The sequence below is a fragment of the Varanus komodoensis genome, unplaced genomic scaffold (assembly GCF_004798865.1).
Source record: "Varanus komodoensis strain SLA01 unplaced genomic scaffold, ASM479886v1 scaffold23, whole genome shotgun sequence".
NCBI classification, from domain to species: Eukaryota; Metazoa; Chordata; class Lepidosauria; order Squamata; family Varanidae; genus Varanus; species Varanus komodoensis.
The window spans coordinates 12,787,224-12,811,962 of NW_025335627.1; the positions used below are offsets into that span (position 1 = coordinate 12,787,224).

At 43.6% G+C, this 24,739-nt stretch overlaps 1 protein-coding gene across 1 annotated transcript in view; it reads right to left on the reverse strand.

Annotated features, from left to right (window-relative positions):
• Positions 1-11,161, reverse strand: part of ATIC (5-aminoimidazole-4-carboxamide ribonucleotide formyltransferase/IMP cyclohydrolase) — a 37,753-nt gene extending 26,592 nt beyond the window's left edge. Inside the window, exons 1-3 of the mRNA XM_044432079.1 lie at positions 11,043-11,161; positions 8,856-8,982; positions 553-629 (exon numbers count right to left, since the gene is read on the reverse strand). Coding sequence (XP_044288014.1) covers positions 553-629; positions 8,856-8,982; positions 11,043-11,064 — 226 coding nt within the window. The 5' untranslated portion in view covers positions 11,065-11,161. The remainder of the gene's footprint in view (positions 1-552; positions 630-8,855; positions 8,983-11,042) is intronic.
• Positions 11,162-24,739: the final 13,578 nt, after the last annotated feature.

The window sequence follows — 24,739 nt, forward strand, 5'->3', positions numbered from 1 at the left end:
AGGGACAGGGGCTGTTCTGAAGGGCCATGAAGAGGTCCCTGAATCAGAGGTCCCTGAATTCCTGCACCTGGCAAGACAAGGGGGGCAGCAGTAGTGATATTTGTCCCCCTCTCTTCTGAGCACCTGTATTTTCACTAGAGGAGGGTTTTCAGCCTTCTTAAGCACTTGCAAGCTGAAAACCACAAATAATCATGGTAGGAAAGATATGTTGTTGGGATCGTGGGCTGAAATGCAGAACAAAGCTCACCAACAGAGGGATACTTGCATTTAGGCCTAGTTCTAATTTCTATACATAATAAACACCATGCCATGAAGAAGGGCTGGAATCCTTCTTCCTGACATCCTAGTTTTCTATGAAAAGGGAATTGCTTTGTGGGAGGGGAGCATTCAGTGACATGAGTCCTCACCTGCAGCCTGAAGTGAAACAACTCCAGGACAGGTTTCCTGTCCGTTTCTTCAGAGAATCCACCTTTTCCTAGATGGCATGCAAACTCCACAAAACATAGCCATTATCTATTTTACACAGTCAGAAGCATGCTAGCATCATCCTACCTGCATGTACCGCGGGGTGAAGAGTCTTCACACGCCCTCCCAACATTTCTGGAAAGCCAGTAAGATCAGAAACATCTCTGTTCAAAGATAGCAAGAAAAGGCAGAAAGCCACTAAATTTCCTTGATACTTTTTCAACACCATAAAATGGATGGAATGGAAGACCAATCTGCCATATTAGAAAATAGCAGTTTGAGACCACAAACCAAAAACTTACTTAGGACCTGGGTTACTTAGGCCCAGTCAGTCTGGCATCAATCCCTGGGAAAATTCTGGAGCAGATTATGAAGCACTCCATCTGCAAACACCTTGAAAGCAATGCAGTGATGACTAGATGCCAACATGGATTTCTCAAGAGCAAATCCTGCCAGACTAATCAGATTGCATTTTTTGATTGGCAACCTCCCTGATGGATTGTGGGAATGCTGTAGATGTACGTTATCTATGTTGGCTTCAGCAAAGCTTTTGACAAAATGTCCTGTGATTAACTGGTTAAGAGTGGACTAGATGGAATTATGATCAGGTGGATCCACAGCTGGCTACACTCAGACAGTGCTCATCAATGGCAACTTCTTAACTGGGGAGAGGGAACATGTGTAGTGCTGTAGCAGTCAGTCCTTGGTCCAGTTATCTTCAACATTTTCATTAATGACTTGAATGAGGAAGAACAGGGAAGGATTATCACATTTGCAGATGACACAAAACTGGGTGGGAGAGCTAATGCCCTGGAAGGGAGAAAGAAGATTCAAGGCAATCTTGACAGGTTGGAGTGCTGGGCTGAAAAGAACAGAATGAAATTCAGTAGGAACAAATGCCACCAAATGCATTGGTACAAGATGGGGAATGCTTGACTCAACAGTACTGCAAGTGAAAAGTATCTTGACATTGTTGAATGTAATACGGCTGTAATAAATGTAATAAAGTGATACGGCTGCAAAAAGGGCTATTTTAGATTGCATTAATAGAAGTACCACTTCCAAATCACCTGAAATGCTAGTTCCCCTTTACTTAGCACTGGTCAGGCCTCATCTGGAGACACTGTATCCAGTTCTGAGCACCACAGTTTACGAAAAATGCAGACAAGCTGGAAAGGGTTCAGAGTTGGGTAAGAAGAATGAGCCAGGGCCTGGAAACAAAGCCCTATGAGAAGAGATTGACAGAAATGGGCATGTTTAACCTTCAGAGGACAAGACTGAGGGGAGACATGACCGCACTCTACAAGTACTTGAAAGGCTGTCACAAAGAGGAAGGCCAGGATCTCTTTTTGATCATCCCAGAGGCAGGACATGGAACAATGGACTCAAGTTACAAGAAACCAGATTCCTGCTAGGTATCAGGAAAATTTTCCTGATTGTTGGAGCACTATGCCAATGGAATCTATTCCCTGGGGAGCTCGTGGGTTTTCCCACACAGGAAGCATTCAAGATGCAGCTGGACAGCCACCTGAGAGGGATGCTTTAACTTGGGAGTTCTTCACTGAGCAGGGAGTTGGACCTGATGACCCTCTGGCCCCTTCCAACTCTGCTCTTCTATGATTCTAAGACCTGGATAAGAATGACCTGGTGTAAGTGTCCAGGGTGTGCGCAGCTGGGTAACAGATAATGCACCAGAACCCAGGAAACAAAGCAAGGTGGTCAAAGCCAGAATCCAGTTGCTACTGTAAGTCACAAGTCCATTGCAGAATCAAAGAGGCCAAAGTCAAACCAGGATCTGTTGAAGCACAGTCCAGAAAACAAAGGAGTAGTTAGACACAAGCCCGAAATCAAGAGCCAGGGCAACAGTGTGAGGGAGCAGGTACCTAGGAGCACGTACAGGGTCCAGGAGCAAAGGTACAAGAACAAAATCCAAGAGCAGAAACCAAACACATGTGATCCCTGCCTTCCTGGGTAATACGAGAAGATTACTTAATTTTTGGAGGCCAGAGAACATTAGTTTCCATGGTGGTTGCAGGAACTTTCTTCCTGGCGTCACGGCTGTACTAATTCTCTCTTATCCTACTCCATTAATGTCTTCATTTTATTTTTATTTATCTTTTTATCATAGTTTTAGGAATCCTATGCATGCTGCATGAAACAACAGTGACAGAATCAATTATTACAGCCTGAAGTTGGAAAATAGATTGGAAAACCTGGACACATTCAGTCCAACTGTGCATGAGAATAATCTGATGCCTACTGTTGGATTAATCTTTTACTGAAGTTTTCAATGAGCACTTTAATACTTCTCTATCTTAATGGATTTCTTTCTCTTAATGGTGCACATGCTCATCTGGAACATCAATTACATCAAAAGAACAGAAAAGCTTTCAACATCTTCTTTCAGGCAGAGGTCCCAGCCTTTCTAAAGATCTAATAGGCATTAGATGCCTTTCACATGACTATAAACAAAGAATGCATTTTCCCCTCCAATTAAACTAAACTTGAGTATTCAACAGAGTATTCAAAGTGCCCTAAAACTAAGACAACATGGCTCTTTTTAAGAAAGGAAAGCCGCCTTAGCTTAGCCTGCATTTCAAAGTATCTTTTTGGAAATACTTGGACTTCAAAACAGTACCAATTCCAATCTGACAGAACAGCAAGCCACATTTCTGGAGAATCCAGGCATGCCATGAGCTGAATGTTAGCGAATCCAGCCTCTTTACTCCCACTTGGCTGCAGTGCAAACAGAAATGTTGCACTGCAAATTAGCCAAACTTTGGATCTTACATTATTGTTCCCTTTACAAGTCAATATGGTAACACGACACTTACATATAGTCTCATCAAAATGAAGTTACCAGCCAATCAAACCTTGACACTAATTTCAGTTTCTGTACCTAGCTTACTAACAGCTCTTGCTTCTTGGAAGTTCTGGGCCTTCCTTTTGCCCAACTAAAGTCTCATATGCAATGAGACTGGCAAGATAGGATTGTTGTTCTGTGTTTCAGTGATGGTGGTGTTGAGCCAAGCAAGGCAGAGGTGCTACTTAAGACAGAAAGACACTATAGTAAGGTGGATCAAAACAGAGGCTTTCAAAACTCAAGACAAGTGGATTAAAAATGTTTTTTTTTCCCAGACTTCTAGCTATCAGACCTTACTTTAACTATCTTTCATGGGCAGTGAATTTCTGTTCAAATCTGTTGTGATCAGATCTGCACCACTGTGCAGGACATTTAGGAAAACTTATCAATGGAAACTCAATTGAAATCAATTCACTCTGTAGCAGTGTATGTGCTTTGCACACAGAAGATATTTGGCTCAGTCCATGGCATCACTAGGTATGGCGGGCAAAGACCTTCAGCTGGAACTCTGCAGAGTTGCTGCTAGGTGACAGATAAGAAAGAGTTAGAGGCACCAATGCTCTGCCTCCATTTAAGCAAGCATTCTATGTTTCAGTCACCTGAACATTATATAGCAGTAACACTGCACACCCCTTCATGAATTACTGCCTTGCCATGGCAAAGGGGCTTGTGTAGCTCAATGAAGCTATGAGCTATGCCGTGCAGGGCCACTCAAGACGGACAGGTCACAGCAGAGAGCTCTGACAAAAACTGGTCCTCTGGAGAAGGAAATGGCAACCCACTCCTGTATCCTTGCCATGAAAACTCCATGGACAGTACCAGAAGGCAAAAAGATATGACGCCAAAAAATGAGCCCCTCAGGTCGGAAGGTGTCCAATATGCTACTGGGGAAGAGCGGAGGGCTAGTACTAGTAGCACCAGAAAGAATGAAGTGACTGGGTCAAAGCCAAAAGGACACTCAGTTGCAGGTGTATCTGGTGGTGAAAGGAGAGTCCGATGCTGCAAAGATCTATACTCCATGGGAACCTGGAATGTAAGATCCATGAATCAAGGCAAGCTGGACATGGTCAAACAAGAGATGACAAGACTGAACATCGACATCTTAGGAATCAGTGAACTAAAATGGACAGGAATGGGTGAATTTAATTCAGATGACCATCAGGTATACTACTGCGGGCAAGAATCCCTCAGAAGAAATGGAGTAGCCTTCATAGTCAATAAAAGAGTAGGAAAAGTAGTACTGGGATACAATCTCCAAAATGACAGAATGATCTCAGTTCGAATCCAAGGCAAACCATTCAACATCACACTAGTCCAAGTCTGTGCCCCAACCACTGATGCTGAAGAGGCTGAAGTTGACCGGTTCTATGAAGGCCTACAACACCTTCTAGAATTAACACCAAAAAATGATGTCCTTGTCATCATGAGAGATTGGAATGCTAAAGTAGGAAGCCAAAAGATAACTGGAATAACATGCAAGTTTGGCCTTGGAGTACAAAACGAAGCAGGCAAAAGCTGGCAGAATTTTGTCAAGAAAACACACTGGTCATAGCAAACTCTCTTTTCCAACAACTCAAGAGATGACTGTACACATGGTCATCACCAGACGGTCAACACAGAAATCAGATTGCAGTCAAAGATGGAGAAGCTCTATACCGTCAGTAAAAACTAGACCAGGAGCTGACTGTGGCTCAGATCATGAGCCTCTTGTTGCAAAATTTAGGCTTAAATTGAAGATAGTAGAGAAAAGCACTAGGCCACTCAGGTGTGACCTAAATCATATTCCTGATGAATATACAGTAGAGGTGACAAATAGATTTAAGGAATTAGATCAGATAGACAGAGTGCCTGAAGGACTATGGACAGAGGTTCACAACATTGTACAAGAGGTAGCAACTAAAACCATCCCAAAGAAAAAGAAATGCAAGAAAGCAAAATGACGGTCTGAGGAAGCTTTACAAATAGCTGAGGAAAGAAGGGAAGTGAAAGACAAGGGAGAAAGATACACCCAACTGAATGCAGAATTCCAGAGAATAGCTAGAAGAGATAAGAATGCCTTCTTAAATGAACAGTGTAAAGAAATAGAAGAAAATAATAGGGAATACTAGAGATCTCTTCAAGAAAATTGGAGATATGAAGGGAACGTTTTATGCAAAGATGGGCATGATAAAGGCCCAAAATGGCAGGGACCTAACAGAGGCAGAAAAGAGTAAGAAGAGGAGGCAAGATTACACAGAAGAACTATACAAGAAAGAGCTTAACGTCCCTGATAACCACGATGGGGTGGTCGCTGACCTTGAGCCAGACATCCTGGAATGTGAAGTCAAATGGGCCTTAGGAAGTCTGAACAACAACAAAGCTAGTGGAGCCGACAGTATTCCAGCTGAGCTATTCAAAATCTTAAAAGACGTTGCAGTAAAAGTGCTACACTCAATATGCCAGCAAATTTGGAAATCTCAAGAGTGGCCACAGGATTGGAAAAGGTCAGTTTACATTCCAATCCCAAAGAAGGGCAGTGCCAAAGAATGTTCGAACTACCACACCATTGCACTCATTTCACATGCTAGCAAAGCTATGCTCAAAATCCTACAAGCTAGGCTCCAGTAGTATGTGGACCGAGAACTACCAGAAGTACAGGCAGAATTTTGAAGAGGGAGAGGAACTAGAGATCAAATTGCCAACATACGCTGGATCATGAAGAAAGCTAGGGAGTTCCAGAAAAACATCTTCTTCTGCTTCATTGTCTATGCTAAAGCCTTTGATTGTGTGGATCACAACTAATTGTGGCAAGTTCTTAAAGAGATGGGAGTACCAGACCATCTTATTTGCCTCTTGAGAAACCTATATGCAGGTCAAGAAGCAACAGTGAGAACTGGACACGGAACTACTGATTGGTTCAAAATTGAGAAAGGAGTTCAGCAAGGCTGTATATTGTCACCCTGCCTATTTAACTTATATGCAGAACACATCATGAGAAAGGAGGGGCTAGATGAATCACCAGTTGGAATTAAGATTGCCAGGAGAAATATCCACAACCTCAGATATGCAGATGATACCACTCTAATGGCAGAAAGTGAAGAGGAACTAAAGAGCCTCTTGATGTGAATGAAGGAAGAGAGTGCAAAAGTTGGCTTGAAACTCAACATTAAGAAAACTAAGATCATAGCATCCGGTCCTCTCACTTCCTGGCAAATAGAAGGGGAAGAAATGAAGGTAGTGACAGATTTTATTTTCCTGGGCTCCAAGATCACCGCAGATGGGGACTGCAGCCAAGAAATTAAAAGACGCTTGCTCCTGGGGAGGAAAGCTATGGCAAATCTAGACAGCATACTAAAAAGCAGAGGTATCACCCTGCCAACAAAAGTGCATATAGTCAAGCTATAGTTTTCCCAGTTGTAATGTATGGCTGTGAAAGCTGGACCATAAGGAAGGCTGAGTGCAAAAGGATTGAGGCCTTTGAATTGTGGTGCTGGAGGAGACTCCTGTGCGTCCCTTGGACCACAAGCGATCAAGCCGGTCATTCCTAGGGGAGATCAACCCTGACTGCTCTTTAGAAGGCCAGATGCTGAAAATGAAACTCAAATACTTTGGCCACCTAATGAGAAGGAAGGACTCCCTGAAGAAGAGCCTAATGCTGGGAAAAACTGACAGTAAAAGAAGGGGATGGCAGAGAATGAGGTGGCTAGATGGAGTCACTGAAGCAGTGGGCGTGAGCTTAAGTGGACTCCAGGAGAAGGTGGAGGACAGGAAGGCCTGGAGTCGTGATGGGTCGAATGCGACTTCGCAACTAGTAACACTATACAAGATGGCTCAGGCCACATTCCTACGCTTGATAAATAATGAACTGGGTGAGATATGCAGTGCAAGTCTGAGTATATTTATTTTGACATCAACCCTTCTATGTGTAATGGGGTTTATTCCAGGGAAGTACGGATAGGATTGCAGCCTTGATTCCAAGTAAACAAACAGGGTCACTGAGAGCCAGTGTGGTGCACTGATTAAAAGCACACTGATGAGACTCAGGCAATCTGGGTCCTAGTCCCTGCTCAGCCATGGAGCCGACTGGGCCACTTTGGGCCAGTCATAGACTCTCAGCCCAACCTACCCCACAGGGTTGTTGTTGTGGGGATAAGATTGAGAGCAGGAGGAAGGGAAAGATGTAAGCTGCTTTGAGTCTGTTATAAGAAAGATGTAAGCTGTTATAAGAGTATGTCATTATTTATGTAATAAATAAAATAAATAAATAGGTTCAGACTGAATGACTTCAGAGTAAATCTTTTGCAAAAGATGTACTTGTTTTTAGCAATGTGTATAGTAAATATTTAGTATTAACATTACAAAAGGAATTGACAGAAAACTGCAAGAACAATTCAAAGTGATGCAAGACTCCAATGTGCACACAGGGCCAAAAGAGCAGCAGTTCTGTGAACTTGCAACATTTTTTCACGTAACATTTTCTACTTAGTTCATGTCTCAATTTATTGTGAAAAATCCTGCTCTAACATTTGCTTGACACTATGCCGAAATAGTGAAATTTTAAATTTGCCTTTGAAAAATGCATTCTTCTTTCTGAATATCACTTTTTAGTCTTGCAGCCCAACACTTCAGTTTGTTTCCTCAGAAATAACTCTTAGTGTATATGAAGTTGCTGACTCCCACTGAATTGCAACCCTTTCTCTGTAAGCCTGAGGACTGGCATTTGATTTGGATTCATGCGTACCCTGACTATGGGACTACAGAATGGGCCATGTATGCTGCCAAATCATTGTTTGGTCCAGACAGCTCCCCACTGCTCTTTCTGAGCTCTGCTTACAACACAACACTATTGCCACTAGACAGCATCTAGAGGACCACAGGAGTTTTTACAGTTCTAGGTCTAATGTTGGAGCTGGAACTTCACATTCAGAGCACCCGCTCCTCTTGCAACCAGAGCTGAAAGATCCGTGCTGGGTGTTTCTCTGAAGCTGCAAAAGCAACCTCAGGACAGGGGCTGAAAGGGAAAGGGGAGAAGCCCAGGGCTGCCAAGATATGGTCTGTCCTGATGGTGCCTCAGCTTCTGGGTTTAGAGGGATACAAGCAGTGCTTTGTTAAAAAAAAACGGTGCCGGAACTGCAGTAAGCACACACACCAATCCCAAGCTGCAGTAAGCACACACACCAATCCCAAGCAGCATGACAAAAAAAGCCCTGGATACAAGCATCCTCACAGGATGCCCATCATTACTTGCATTTGGTTTGTAAGGAACTGGTTTGCCAACACATCCAAACCAGCAAACCGTGGCTTTAGACTTGCCATGCAAACCTGGATCAAAACTGATTTGCAAACTATGTGTTGCAAAGCAGGAAGCAATTAATCAAATGGAGGGCTTGAAGAAAAAGGAGAAGGGAATGCGTAACCAGAGGGCTTATTTTCATAGATTCAGACCATGTCTTAGTATTCACATTTGAGTTGCCACATCCAATTCCCATCAATGATGGAGAATATAGAAGCAGAGGCTGCCAATATCAAACCTTTCAATAGAACTAACCTGACATTCAGACCTGCATCCCGAAGGGCTTTTGCTGTTCCTCCAGAAGCAACCAAGGCCAAACCCAAAGAACTGAGACATTTTGCAAATTCCACCAGGCCAGTCTTGTCTGAGACACTGAATAAAGCTGGAGGGAAGATGAAATATAATCATTCTTTAACACATGGCAGAAACCAAAAATAAAAACTGAACCAGCTGGATGCCCATCAGCTGCAACTAAGCTCGCTGTAGTCCTGAATTTAAGGATAGTACAGTCAGAGCTCTGTTTAAAAACTCCGAAACACCACAGAGAATAAGTGGTATTTCAGAGTTTTTAAAACCCCATCACACAAGCAGGTTTTACTCATATGTTTTAGAGCAAATTGTTCATCATTCTACCAGTGGAACTGGAAACTATGCTATCCCAAGCATGCTGTCTGGGGAAGATGAGAACTGTAGTCTAGCACATCTGAAAGAACTTGAGACTTGGAGATGTTGCTGACCTGTGAAATCTGGCCAGTGTCAGTATAAGAACTGTGACTTTCATTGCAGCAACTAGCAGTTTCTGGGTCTTTGGCCTCCCACCTTTCCATGTAGGTGCTCCTCCAGCTGGATGCACATGTTTGCAGGCAGAACTACAGCTGATTGGGAACTACCTTTCTAGCAGTATGTCATTAACTATAAGACTTTCTCCCCTCTTACAGTTCTTTCTGCAAATGCTCATATGCACTCCCGCAAGGAAGAAAAAGGCCAGAGAAAAAGGCAGATGTGTTTCTCATCTGGTCACAACAAGGCCAGCTACAAGCTTTGATCTCATGTAGGCCAAAGCACATATGATGCAAGATATCCATGACGACTTGTCTTTTTCCTGATAACAAACTTGAAAACAGTCACAGGTTCTCCAAATTTTATCAGAGCACCTCTGCTGGGAGGGATTGGAGACCACTTTGCATCCTGTACTGAACGTGGTATCTTCAATTCAACCTGCACCTCACAGAAGGAAGAGGCAAAATGAGGCTAGTTTCCTTCGGAGTAAGGGCAGTTTTAGACTGGGGAGAAGTGGCAGAGGTGTGGGTGGGAAAGGGGGCTAAAAACCTCTGTTGCAGTGCTGTCTCTTTGATCTAATTTGTGTCATCAGTGGATACAAACCAGAATTACCCCTCTGTAGGATGCAACTCCCATGGGAAAGATGCTCCCACAAGCCACCACTCCAACCAAGATGGGGGCTACAATTTCAGTTTCAAAACTAAGTCAGAAAGAATGAGGTGATCTAAGATCTCCTGCCTCATGTATAGTTTGTCCCTAAGAGAGCCAGCCATTTTATGACAGGAGGGGGGACTGCCTCCCCCCCACACCTTTCCTCACGTCTATCTGGTCATTCCAAAAAGTTACTCAGGAAGCCCATCAAGAGAAAACATGTTCCAAAATCCCAACTGATTTATTATTTTGATTTATACGCCACACATGACACCCTGCTTTATACATTGCCCCAGGACAGCAATTTAGATGCTGTTTTGCCTGTATGTGGTTCAGGATCTTCCAAGGAAAGTTCTCTCAGGCCCAGTGTATTATACATTGTGTTCCCCTTGAACAAGCACAAGTGGGCAAGTATTTTTTTAAAGTATATCACTTCAGGTTGCAGCTGGGGGCAGCATGTCTGAGCACCCTTCCTGTGGGGACAGAAACTTAGAGAATGCAGGGAAAGCACCGAAAAAATCCAGGGTGCCCTTCACCAGCAGTGCAGAATTCAGGAACACAACCATTCACCTGCAGCTTTAAGTGGTAGTCGAGGAACAGGACACCCACTATCACCTACTTAAGGCACAGATACATGTTCCTGCCTTCTTCACCCGTCTTGCTTAGTTTCTCTGGATCGAACGATGCAATGCTGCGCCCGGGTACTTGGGAGCAAGCCCCAAAGGACTCAGTAAGATATTTCCTTTGCATAGACGCACTTCGGAATGGGCCGGAAGAGCACCGCTTGCACTGCCCCTGCCGAAGTCTCCGCCACCCCACGGGCCCTCCTGCCGTTCGCAGTGGGGCTAACTGGAGAGCCTCCCACCCCCTCCCCACACACACTCAGAGGGTTGATGCTCAGCTCCCCGCTTGCAGGTGGGCGGACTCTGCCGACCAGCAGCACCTGGGGAACCAGGCTGCGTTGAAAAAGCGCGGGGCAAAGATCCCAGCCGCGGTACGCGAGGGCATTACCTAACTGCTGCCCCGTAGCCATGCTTACGATGCCCCTGCGATGCGACTAGCACTGAGTCCGGTGGGGGAGAAAGAGAGAGAGAGAGACTCGACCCCACAGGAGTGGAAGTAAATGGGGGTGGGTGGGTTGGAGCAAGGGGTGGGGTCAGGGTTGCATGCTGGGAAGAGGGGGACGGAGGGCAGGGCAGATCCTTGCCTATTGCACACGCCCCCTGTGCTCGAAGGGGAGCCCAGCGCACGCAGGCGGATCGAAGGCGCGGAGCGGCGCTTGCTCAAAGTGGAAACGCGAAAGCCTAGCGGAGCAGGGCGGGGAGAGACGGGTTCGCGCTCGGATCCGGGTAGGGCAGAGTAACCTGTTTCTGCCTCTTCGTGCAACTGCTTGGACTTGTGGAGAAAACGGATAGGGAGACAGACACTGTTCCCCTCCACAATAGTAGTGACCCGTGAGCTTCCCATGACACTGAATGGCGAAAGATTGAGGACAGACGAAGGAAAGTACAGATTTGTCCGCTTGCTCAGGATGCTGAGAGGGCCACTAAGCTTTGAAGGCGGTCGGGCAACTTCATGGAGAAGGCGATCAACGGCCAATGCCACCTCCAGGATCGAAGAGGTCCGCCTCTGTATACCAGTTGCCGGGAAGCTTATTTTATCTCCTTATTTATTAGAGTTGCTTAGCATTATGCTCTCGGGTTAGACAGGCCATGACACTCGTGTCCTGCTTATGAGGGAGGAGATGCACCTGTGGACTGATCCAGCATGGCTCTTCTTAAAGTTCTTATAGTAAGCCTCCTCTGAGCTATTCCTAGGTTGTCCTACATAGCGTAAAATCAATTTAACAAAATATCAAAATAAAACACAGAATTCAAAGTGCCAAAAAGTCCAGCATGGTGAAAACACAAGCCCACAAAAGCATGTGGGGTGCCAGTTTTGCTGAGACGGAGTGCTGCATGTGCTTTGGTCAACGCCAGGCACGCAGGTTTGAGGAGGGGACACTGGCCCTCCCACCCACTGATGTAGTGACGTGGGCCGGTACCTGCCCGTGGGGGTTTCCTCAGGTGTGGAGGGTTTCTGTGAGCAAATCCAGGTTGCTCATGCTGGCCTCTCAGTGGCTTGGAGACAGTGTGCGTGTCTGCCAGACATGCCCTTGTGAGGCATGCCTGTCATGGCGAGCGCTGTCAGAAGTGTCCTGCTAGTCTTCTGGCATAGGCTGCATTCCTTAGAAGCCCAGAATTCATGTCCAAGCAAGGCTTGGCTTCTCCATGGTTTGGTCTTGCCATCCTGCAGAAAAGAAGAGAAGGGGTTGAACCGGTGTGGTGCAGTGCTTAAGACTGCTGGACTGGGTGGAACTCAGAAAATCTAGTCCAAGTCCCTGTTCAGCCATGAAGTCACTCGGTGATTTTCTGACTCTCACGCTAACCTACTTCACAGGGCTGTTGTTAAGATAAAGTGGATATGGGGAAGATACTCATGCGTGCTCCTTGGATACACCAACAACTATAATACACCAACAACAAATAAAATGGGGCAGCCATGAATATTTGGCTAGTAATGGCACTGAAGGGAGCCATATGGCCATTGCACAAGCGCACAGAGAGCTACTGTGCAGGGGGAATGTCCAGTAAAATCTGCTCTGCTTTTTAGTATCTCTATAATAAAACTCATTAGGAGCTCCAGTGGGGACGCAGTGCCACTTCGGAATGACAGCACTGCAGCGAAGTATGCTGAGAGCAGTTCTTTGCATGGCTTGCACAGCTTCTCAAGACGCCTATTCCCTCTTCAGCCAGGGAAATGAAGGCATTCTCCAAGATGGCCTAGACCAGGGGTCGGCAACCTTTAACACTCAAAGAGCCATTTGGGCCCATTTCCCACACAAAAGAAAACACCAGGAGCCGCAAAACCCTTTTGACATCTAAAATGAAAATAACACTGCATATATCGTTTTTACCTTAATACTGTGTATTAAGCACGACCATGCAGGGAAGACAGGCGCGATTGCGATCCTCACCCAATGTGGAGTTCACAACGTGAGGCAAATTTTTTCTAAAATTTCTGTTCATGACCTGATTTGGTTGTGAACTGAGGCGTTCGTGAGCCGAGGTACCACTGTGTATTAGAAAGAAAACATGCCAGCAATTGAAGAAGCCCATAATCTAAGAGGAAGGAGGATAACACCCCCAAAATCTAGAAAACATTACCACAGCTACCCACAATAGTGGCAGGAAGGGACCTGTGTAGAGCAGTAGTCTTTGGGGTATCAAAGAGCAGTGGCCTGTAACAGATCTCCCTTTTATTTACTTAGTAAACTTTGCAATAATCAACATTCTCTGGGCAGGTTACAAAGAACTAAAAGGCTATGTGCGTGTGTGTGTGTGTGTGTGTGTGTATATATATATAATTTATATGTGAATATACATATATATGAATACATATAGAATATATAGCTCTAGAATATAAACTTATTCTTTATGCTGATGTTCTTCTGTTGCTTATGCTGGAACTTCATCAGTCTGTTTTGGCTTTGATGCAGGCAATTAATGATTTTGGATGTATATCTGGTTATTTAAAGTAGGAACTTGTGTCTATTGGAGAAAATGCAACCTTAGTATGTTATCCCGTTGTCACTGTAGACTTTATGCTAAGTTTATTACCTATCTTGGAACATTTGTCCCAAATACAAATCACAAATAATTAAATTAAATTTAAGTAGACTAACTAATGAGGTCTTGAGGGACATAGACAAGAATCTATAAAGTCTATAGGGCAGAGTAAACATACTTAAATGAATGTAATACCTCAAATTATTTTTATTTTACATGGTATTCATTTATTTATATCTGGCAAGTATTTCCAGAAACTTAATGTTTGGATTTGTGAATTTTATGGGGTTTCACTCCACCATGAATATCCTTGACAAGGATGCCAGTTTTGATCAGAGAGAGTGGATTTGGACTCCCACACCATTCTTTAACACTATCATTCCTGAATGTTGATTTGTACTCAATTTTGGTCTTTTCCGCTTAGATTAGATTCCTCTACCTGGTCACTTTTGAAATCTTTACTTCTGGATCCTCTGCCCAAGTGGCTTGCATTGGACTCTCATCATAACAAAATAGATAGTGTACCCCCTTCAGTTGTATCAGCTAGAGAGTTGTGGCATGCAGTTTCAAGGCTGTTGTGGTTGGATATATTTTCATATGTGAAATTAACTTTATGGGGAAATCCAGATTTTAAAACTGGCAAGAAAATGTTTGTTTTGCAGACTTGGACAGACAGGCTAATTGTAACTTTGGATCAGTTCGTCCTGATGATAACATTCTGCCATTTACTGCTTTGTGTGCTAAATCTATGTTGCCAGCTATGACTTCATGGAAATACAGGCATACCTCGAAGATATTTCAGGTTTGGTTCCAGACCACCACAATAAAGTAAATATTGCAATAAAGCAAGTCACACAATTTTTTTGCTTTCCCAATTACATTTACACTATACTGTAGTCTGTTAAGTGTGCAATAGCATTATGTCTTTAAAAATGTACATACCTTAATTAAAAAACACTGTATTGCTAAAAAATGCTAACCGTCATCTGAGCCTTCACCAGTCACCCTTTTCTTTGCAGGTGGAGGGTCCTGCCTCGGTGTGGAAGGCTGCTGACGACCAGGGTGGTGGTTGCTGAAGGCTGGGGCGGCTGAGGCAATTCCTCAAAATACGGCAGCAAGGAAGTGCGCTGCACTGATGGCTCTTCTTTCACGAAAGACTCCTCTGTGGCATGCGATGGGGTTTGATAGCGTTTTACCCAAGGAAACCTTCTTCCAGACTTGGACTCAGTCCTCCCAAACCCTGACACTGCTTTATCAACTGAGCTCATGTAATATGCTAAACCTTTTGTCGTCATTTCAACAAACTTCACAGCATCTTCCCAAGGAGTGCATTCCATTGCAAGAAACCATAAGAAATATGGTGATGAAAAAGTTTGAAATATTGTGAGAATTACCAAAATGTGACACAGAGATGCAAAGTGAGCAAATACAGTTGGAAAAATGGTGCCGATAGACTTGTTTGACACAAAGTTGCCACAAACCTGCTGTACAATAAAGAAAACTGCAATAAAATGAGGCACAGCTGTGTAGGCAATTGAAATAGAATGCAGGTTTGGTCCTGTTGAGCTGCCTGTATGATTGGAAGTATTGACTGAGGCTGAACAATTATATCAGCCTACATTTCATGTCCATACCTATGTATTATTGGTGAATAAATCTGATATTGTCTTAACCCAAAATGGAATACTGAACAGTGGCACCCTGTCTTGGCCTGTCAGTGCCATGCTGCTCATTATCTCTTCTGCAGGCCACAGCGAGGCAAAGCCTTTGCTAGAAATAACCATTCTGAAGAGATAAAGTTGGGTGTAGGAGGGGAAAATAACAACAACATTGTGAACCTGGCAGTCAGCTTAGATCAGTATTAAATGCTTTTCAAGTTTCCTGCAAAAGGCTGTACATTGTATCTGCTTTAGCTTTCATCACAGAACTGAGGTCTGAGTGCTACCCGGAATTTCCTGTCCTGTTTTTCTGCAATATAACCTCCATGTGGCACTGTACCATCATAGAATAGCCCTGATACACTAGTAAAAAGTGCTGTCCTTCACAATTTGATACTGCATTTTCCCTGCTCTAAAATAAAGTTGCTGAAAGTGCTGGTTAAACACAGAAATGAAATGGGAGGGTGATGACCTTGCCAGCAGAATCTGCAAACAGCCAAATGAGAAGTGCATGAGCAAGAGTCCTGTGCAGAACAGTCCTTTTTCCTCCTCTGGTTGTATAAATAAAACGCCGTGTATTGCCTTCACATTTAAAAAACAGGCTGAAAAATCTTTTTCTTTAAATGGTAGGTGAACATGTAGTTTACATATAAAGGTCAGAGCTGATGTATTCAAATAGTTAAGGGGAGAAGATTAATGCAACTTAACCTATTTGCCTCTTCCAGTTTGTTCTATTTGAGGATATATTGCAAGAACTCTGTTTGTTCAAGCCTTGTTTGATGGGTGAAGCAAGCAAAGCTGACTTTGTTCTTTGGCTAATCTAGTTTAAAAATGTTTGGAATTTGTTGCTGGAAACTTATCCATTTATTGGCTCCAAATGGTTCTGGTTTCTTTAAGAGCTTTGATACCGAGAGATGTTTGCAGTCAGCCACTGTGCTCTTCTTGCAAGTGTTTCAGTGGGAAGTGCTCTTCTCCCAAAGGCCTTAAAGTAAATGGTCTTAAAGAAAGCATAGCTTCCCCTCTGGAGAAGTGGGAAAAGGTACCACTTCAAGAACAGGAGAGGGCATTTGCACAAGAGAACTGACATTTGGACAGCTGTAGCTTCTTTGAGTAGCATAAGAGGGGAAAAGCATAAGGGAACCACCTTACACAAACCAATCAGATACTCCTATTGTGTCAGGACTGGATGGATTGGAATGCCCATACTAACAAGCTTTCTAACTAGCTATTAGGGGGTGTCTCAAAATGCACCTTTTTGTGCCTACTTAATCTGGCTATGCCAGCAAACATTTTGCTGTTTTTCAAAAAATGTTATCTACATAGTAAGTCTTACGAGTTCAAAAGAACTTAGTCCCAGGTGCATGGCTGTAGGATCCCAGCTTAAAACTGCTTGATTCCTTTCCTTTTCCTTTCTTCTTTCAAGGTATTACGTATTCAGGGTACAAGTGTAATATGTGTGTCCAAGGACATCAATCTTCTCGCTCTACTAGAGAACTTAAACTAATTTGCTACACTTAGGCTTCTTAAAAAATCTAGCAAATTGGGGAGCTGTTATTCAGAGGAGCATCTTACTGAGACCACCCGTGTGTGCACGCACACGCTCAGAAAAACAGTGGAAATGCAATTGGATAGGGCACTTACTGAAGAATCAAAAGGTGGATGTGGGCTCCTTCCAGGCAGAGGGTGTCTGAAAATGGGAGTTTATTCCATACTTTGCTCTGTAGTGCAATTTTTGTGATAAGAAAAGTGGGCCTGGAAACTACAGGACAGTTTCCAATTGAAGATGTCAGTGTCTGAAACTCCCCCCACTTCCTGCTCCCAGTGTGTGCAGCAGGGCACTTGTACAATAAAAGCCCCATCTGAAAGCACCTAGTGGTATGTTTATGGTTTGGTTAGTTGTTGCATGCAGTTCCTCAAAGGAAGTGAAATGATTCATTTTTGAAAGACTGTGCAGTACTAGAGATTCACCACGAGAGTGTGCTGCCATGCTTGAAAATTACATGGTGTTGCATTCTAAAATTCAATCCAGAAAGCCAGTCCAAGTTAAGTCACCAGAGAAATGCAAGCCCTGTGCTTCACAAATGAAAACGGGGATATGTTTGTAGCATCCTTATTTTTATGATAAGGCTCAGTATGCTGGCACCCTCCTGAACGTCCTCCTGAAAACTCTATGTTGTTGTGTTACATACTTTGCAATAGCTTGCCCTTTCCTGATTTAAACACCAAGAGAATGCTGGTGGTTCTTGCTGTTTTCTTCCTGGGAAAACACAGTGGCACTACAGTGTGATCTTGATGTTCACAGTACTGCAGTGAGTGAAAATACTTACTGTGTGTTGCATGGTACATGTGTTGCAAGTTTATGTGCACCTATTTGCATGCCTTTACAGTGGACAGGATGCAGCCACGTGCACACATTTTACCCATTTGGAGATGCGCAGGAAGAAGTTAAATTCCAAATAACGACAAACTCACACTACCATCTCATAATAATAGCAACACACACTAACATGTTTAAAAGGCATTCTGCAAAGGCAGACATGGCACCAGAATGGCATTTGCGGGGAAAGGATCCAGAAAATAGCAACTGTCCTTGATAAATATGGGCAGTTGGAACACACAGAGATAAAGTCAGTGAACACACAATTACTTCTGGCCTGCCAGTACTCTTTGTACCTAGCAATGTCACAATTACTCTTTGTAATTGTTTCAAACACAGTGTGATGAAACAGGGCAATAAAAAATTAGAATCTCTTGCCTAACCACTCACCTGCTCCTGCAATTTGTTCTTTATGGTTCTTTTTTATACGTTCACAATCATTAGTGCAAGAAGACTGAAGACCCCTGACTCCAGCCAGCTCCGCTCAGGACATGCCTACCAGGTGCATGTCCAGCCTACAAGTATCCTTGAACACCCTCACCAATGGGGCTTCAACCACCTCCCGTAGAAGCCCATTCAGACATAGAAACATAGAAACAGAGTGAGTCAGAAGTGGTCTCCCAGGCCACCTAGTCTGACCCTCGGCTCCAGCCAGCTCTGCTCATGACATGCCCACCATTCCATACCCTGAGGGTCCTAACTGTCAGGAAATACTTCCTGGCATCCACCCTAATCTTGGTTCCCTGAGCTTTGCTCCATTGGAAAGCATCCTGCCCTCCTCTCCAGAGGAAAAAAGGTCACAACCCACCTCCATGTGACACCCCCTCACATGCCTGTATGTCGCCAACATATCCCCTCTGAGTCTCCTCTTCTCCAGGCTGAAAAGACCCAATTCCCTCAGTCTCACCTCATATGGTTTTCCCTGCAAACCAGCCACCATCCTTGTGACCTTTTGCTGCACTGATTCCAACCTTGCTATATCCCTCTTGTAATGAGGGACCCAGAACTGAACACAATATTCCAGCTGCAGGCATATAGAGTGGCAGTAATACCTCTCTTGATCTAGAAGCCACACTTCTGGCTATGCAACCAAGGGTGGCGTTCACCCTCTTGTCCACTGCATCACACTGCTGACTCATGTTTAGCCTGCCGTCGACCAGCATCCTGAAGTCCCTTTCACAAGTGCTGCTCTCCAACCACTTGTCCCCTAACCTGTACTTATGACACTCATTCCTATGCCCCAAGTGCAAGACCTTGCACTTATCCACATTGAATGCCATCCTGTTGTCTCCTGCCCACTTCCATAGTCTGTCCAGATCCTTTTGGACCCAGAGTACCTGCTCCTCAGTTGTGGCTACCACTCCCATTTTAGTATCATCTGCGAATTTGATCACCCAGACTGGTCACCCCTTCTTCCAGTTCTTTGATTAAAAGATTGAACAGGATCAGTCCCAGGAAAGAGCCCTGGGCAACCCTGCTCATCAGCAACCACCATCCTGGTGATTCCCCACTAGCATGTCTTACTTAATACTCAGCATAGTATCACCAAGAAAACTGAAAGCTGCTTGCCTAACTCATGCCGAACATACATGAGGGTAAATCTTTCCCATATCATAACTGGTTTCCTCAGAAGCAGGTTTATTCTATAACCAAGGTTTGGAAAATCACACAGAGCATGTTTATTAAGCTTAGACTGTCTGTCTTCTGACCCTCAATCCCAGAATGATTATGGCTCACAATATACTTTTTTACAAATGGCACATTCTGGTAGCAGCTTCCCACCTACCTGGGCAAGTAATTTACATACAGGTAGTCCCTGGGTTATGTATGAGTTCCATTCCAGAGAATGTCCTTAAGCCAAATTTGTACATTAAGTCAGATCACATGAATAAGCTGAATGCTTGTTTTAATATATTTTACTTTTCTATGCATATAAGCCACTTAAGAAACGTTTCCATATTCACTAAACATCTTAAACACAATACAGCATCGTAATAATTATAATAATACAGTAATAATAAAGTAACTTCAGATTCTGAAATGAGAGGGAGAATATGTATGGAAGTGTGTCAGTATACATATTCAGAATAAAAGAAACAGTTCTTAAAAGAGTTTAGAGCATTCTTGGGATAACATTAAGTCTAACTGATAATGCTGGAGATGGACCTGATGCTGGAGAGCTAGGGTTTGATTGTGCTGCTGGAGAAGTGAGTGGGTTACCAATGAAGTAGGCCTCAAGGGTTGTTTGTGCAGCCATTTTCTCTTTCTCACCATTAATGGCCTTGTAGCAACTGAGGGCTTGGGAAGTACATGGTAAACCTTTGTGAACCATTCCATTTTAGGAGCTTGTTCCTTTGCCTTCCATACTTCCCTGTGATGAAAAGCCATGGATACTGTTTCTCCAGGGAACTCTGTGCCCATGACGATCTCCAGAGAAAAGCAGTGAATATCTTTAGTGAATCTCTATCGCTAGAAAAAAACATGACTATCTCTAGGGAACTACACACCCACTGATGATGTGTCGCCAAATAGGTTGCATAACCCCTTAGAGATACTCATGGCTGTTCTCTAGCAATATTCATATGGGCTTTATGGCAGTCCATGTGTTAGTAAGTATCCTGGATGTTTGTAACCTGAGACCACCAGTACTTTTCCACAGTACACTTGCAAATCTCCTATCGTGTAGCTTGCCACACTATGCCACAATACCTGTGGTCTGTACCCATTTTGATCCACCATTGGTTGATGTTGCTTGCAACACATCCTTGTGACCTGGGAGATCAACCCAGCAGGCAACCCTAGCAGATCTCCAGCCATGCAATGGGATTTTCCTCCTCTCTTCCCCCTCCTGGTTCCACCACTGTCTGTTCAGCTGCTGGGCAGGATTGGACTTCATCCAGAGGATTACTGCTTCCTCAGAACCATCCCATTTTTTCATAGTTTTATTATGAATTTCACCAGAGTAAAACAAAATTGAACACAAACAGGTACTTTAAAAAAATCTTAATAAGAGCTATTCTGACCATCTGCAGTTGTCACATGGATACTCATTGTTATGGGTCTAAGTATTGTTTGAATGATCTGAGAATAAACTGCCCATCTTTTAAAAAACCCACTGGCCAAGCTTTCCTATCCTGAGAAAATGTCAATGGCCATGTTCCATCTAACCTGCACGCTTTTCTGTTGATAGGCTCTAGGAGGCATCCTGGTATTGCCGAATGGTTTAAACACACAAGAGGAAAGTGTGCTTTGTTTCATTTTCACAATTAAATTCTATATTGTCCTGGCTGTAAAAGTCACTGAAAAAACTAGTTACACACAGCGGTGAAATGGGAGGGTCATGAGATCATCTGGAGTACACATAAATGACCATGAGCCGAGAATGACAAGCATGTGTTCTCATTTGTCAGAGCTTTCAGACACATTCTGCCTACTTCAACAAGAATAGGAATACATTGCTAATTCAAATAGACCCAAATGTAATTGACTTGGTTGATCTGACTTATACAATATTTGTATTAAGATACAAATTCACTACCATTCTAGCCTGTTGTTCCAAATAACTAGATAGAACTATGTGTTCCCTTTTCTTACATTTAGCTGGGAGTAATTTACCTGCCTCATTGCTTTAAAAGTGCTTGATAAAGGCTAAAGATTTTCCTTTCCTGTGTTTTCCAAGTTTAAAAAGAGTGATAAAAAATTTCCTGCTCTTTTGTAACCTGTATGTTCAGCTTCTGTAATTCTTTATGATAATTCGATGGAAAGGAAACTGAGTTTGAGTTCAGACAGATATTTGACTATGATGAGATTGGAGCAAATATTGAAAACTTCAGAAAGAGAAGGCAGACAAAGGAGTTTTGCTAAATAGCAAGTTAATTGGCATTCAAAAAACTCAGATAGGCAAGCTGTCTGGCTGCTTTTGTTTAATAAATGTGTAATTTTAGAAGATTGTGCTGCTGAGTACAAAGCACTACAACTTACTGTATTATAACTAATTTCTTGCATGTGTGCAGGACTTGGAAATGTTAATAAGCTTGCTATGTAAACCATAGAAACGTAGGAACAGAGCGAGTTAGAAGGGGTTTTCTGGGCCATCTAGTCTGACCCCCGGTTCTAGCTGGCTCTGCTCATGACAAGCCTACCATGAGTTCAGCTGCCCTAGGCTATCCCATGCCCAGATTCCTGGTTGCTGAACTGTATGAAATAGAATATAGAGTTATGACCCCATAATGGTCAGTGCCTACTTGCTTGTTTCCTTGGTGCTTGTGCCTTTTCTACCCTGTATTTGTTCATAAACCTTGTGTTAAGCCTAACTGAAACAATGCAATGCTTTGAGATACCTTGGTGCAGCTAGAGAATTTTAGACTCTGGTACTAATGGCCTCCTTCACTTGTTACTTCAGCTGTTACGGCCAGAATAAAATGGAGTATGCATCCACTACCCTGATGTTAAATACATTTACTGGAGAATAAACATCATGTTGTAGAAAAGGATAATACATTTTGAAAGAAAAGTAATACAATTGGCATCTATAAGGATGTATATGCCTGTTGAGCTGCCCCAATGATCATTTGAAGAAAAGGAGGAGGGGGGGAGGAGAAGGAGAAGGAGAGAAAGCTCTCCTCTGAGTCCTCTGTCTCCTAACCTCTTTCAAAGAGGGTTCCCGGAGGAGGGCCTCTGCTGCCAATCTTAGGGGGCGGGAGGGCATATAGGTGAAAAGGAGTTCCTTTAGGTATCCAGGTCCCAAGCCATTTAGGGCTTTATAGGAAATAACCAGGACCTTGAATTCAGCCCGGACTTCGATGGGAAGCCAATGTTGCTGACAGAGGACTGGAGTTATGTGAGAATAACGCCCAGTCCCCAACAGCATCCTGGCAGCTCTGTTTTGTACCATCTGAAGTATCTGGACTGTCTTCAAGGGCAGCTCCACGTTGAGAGCATTACAGTAATCCAAGTGGGAAGTAACCAGTGCGTGTGTCACTGTTGCTAGGCAGTTCTTCTCCAGGTAAGGACTCAGCTGATGGATCAGCCGAAGCTGAAGGAAAGTGCTCCTTGCCACCGCCATCAGCTGGGCTTCCAGGAACAGCTCTGGGTCGAGGAGCACTCACAAGCTGTGGACCCTGTCCTTTAGAGGGAGTGCAACCCTGTCCAGGGGAGGGCCCAAGTCACTTACCCTGAAACTTGAATCATCTACCAACAGGACCTCCATCTTATTTGGATTGAGCTTCAGTTTATTGGTCCTCATCCAGCCCATTACCTCAGCCAGGCACTGGTTCAGGGCAGCCACTGCCTCACCTGGATTGGTTGAAAAGGAGAGGTAGAGCTGGGTGTCATCAGCATCAGATTCAGTTTCATAATGTGCAATATTACTGTAAATCTGATTTTATTTTGTTTTCTTCTTGCAGTAGTGGAGGGTGGAATTCCAAGTGGCAGTTTTCAATTGTTTCCCTTGTCTGATGTTTCTGATGACTACTTATCAATACTACGTTATTAATCTTTGCTGTAGTCTATCTTCAGTGCTTTAAGGCTGAGGCTTTTTTCCCTGTCTAAACCTGCAGAGGATTGCACTCTTAGAATTATAGGTTTCAGATCAAAATTAAATATAAGGCAGCATAAGGCAACATGTTGTTTAAGATTACAAACAGGATTTTCTGCACTCTTTACCATGTGAATCAGGACTGTATTTAAGTTTAACCTGAAATCTCACTATTATTTACACACTGCAAGACAACAAATAGTATAATAATTTGTCAGCTGCTCCAATAAACTCAGTTGGAGGCAAACAATAGAGAAAGACACACAATTCTAATGGAAGTCATATTGGAAGGGGTGAAGAGGATGGCAGTAAGACACATCCCTCTCATTCAAAAGCTAACTAGTCCCTGAGAAGTTAATTTGCCAGGATGCAGTCATTCAAGGCAGAACACTTCGAACTAATGAGACAAATGGTCACTATCTAAATGGAAAGAAACCTCTATTACTCCAAAAAAAAAAAAAGGATTTGCAGGTTTCTAGGTGGGTTCATCTCGTTCATGGAACACCACCTTGCCATGGTTAAGGGGCTTGTGTAGCCCCTCAATGAAGCTATGAGCTATGCCATGCAGGGCCACCCAAGATGGACAGGTCATAGCAGAGAGTTCTGACAAAAGCTGATCCACTGGAGAAGGAAATGGCAACCCACTCCAGTACCCTTACCATGAAAACCCCATGGACAGTACCAAAAGGCAAAAAGATACGACGCCGGAAGATGAGCCCCTTTGATTGTGGGGATCACAACTAATTGTGGCAAGTTCTTAAAGAGATGGGAGTACCTGACCATCTTATTTGCCTCTTAAGAAACCTATATGCGGGTCAAGAAGCAACAGTGAGAATTGGGCATGGAACCACTGATTGGTTCAAAATTGAGAAAGGAGTTCGGCAAGGCTGTATACTGTCGCCCTGCCTATTTAACTTATATGCAGAGCAAATCATGAGAAAGGCGGGTCTAGATGAATCACCAGTTGGAATTGGGAGAAATATCCACCTCAGATATGCATATGGTACCACTCTAATGGCAGAAAGTGAAGAGGAACTAAAGAGCTTCTTGATGCGGGTGAGGAAGAGAGCACAAAGTTGACTTGAAACTCAACATTAAGAAAACTATGATCATGACATCTGGTCCCCTAACTTCCTGGCAAATAGATGGGGAAGAAATGGAGGTAGTAACAGATTTTATTTTCCTGGGCTCCAAGATCACCGCAGATGGGGACTGCAGCCAAGAAATTAAAAGACGCTTGCTCCTGGGGAGGAAAGCTATGTCAAATCTAGACAGCTCACTAAAAAGCAGAGACTTTACCCTGCCAACAAAAGTGCGTATAGTCAAGGCTATGGTTTTCCCAGTTGCAATGTATGGCTGTGAAAGCTGGACCATAAGGAAGGCTGAGCGCCAAAGGACTGAGGCCGTTGAATTGTGGTGCTGGAGGAGACTCCTGCAAGTCCCTTGGACTGCAAGGCGATCAAACCAGTCAGTCCTAGAGGAGATCAACCCTGACTGCTCTTTAGAAGGCCAGATCCTGAAGATGAAAC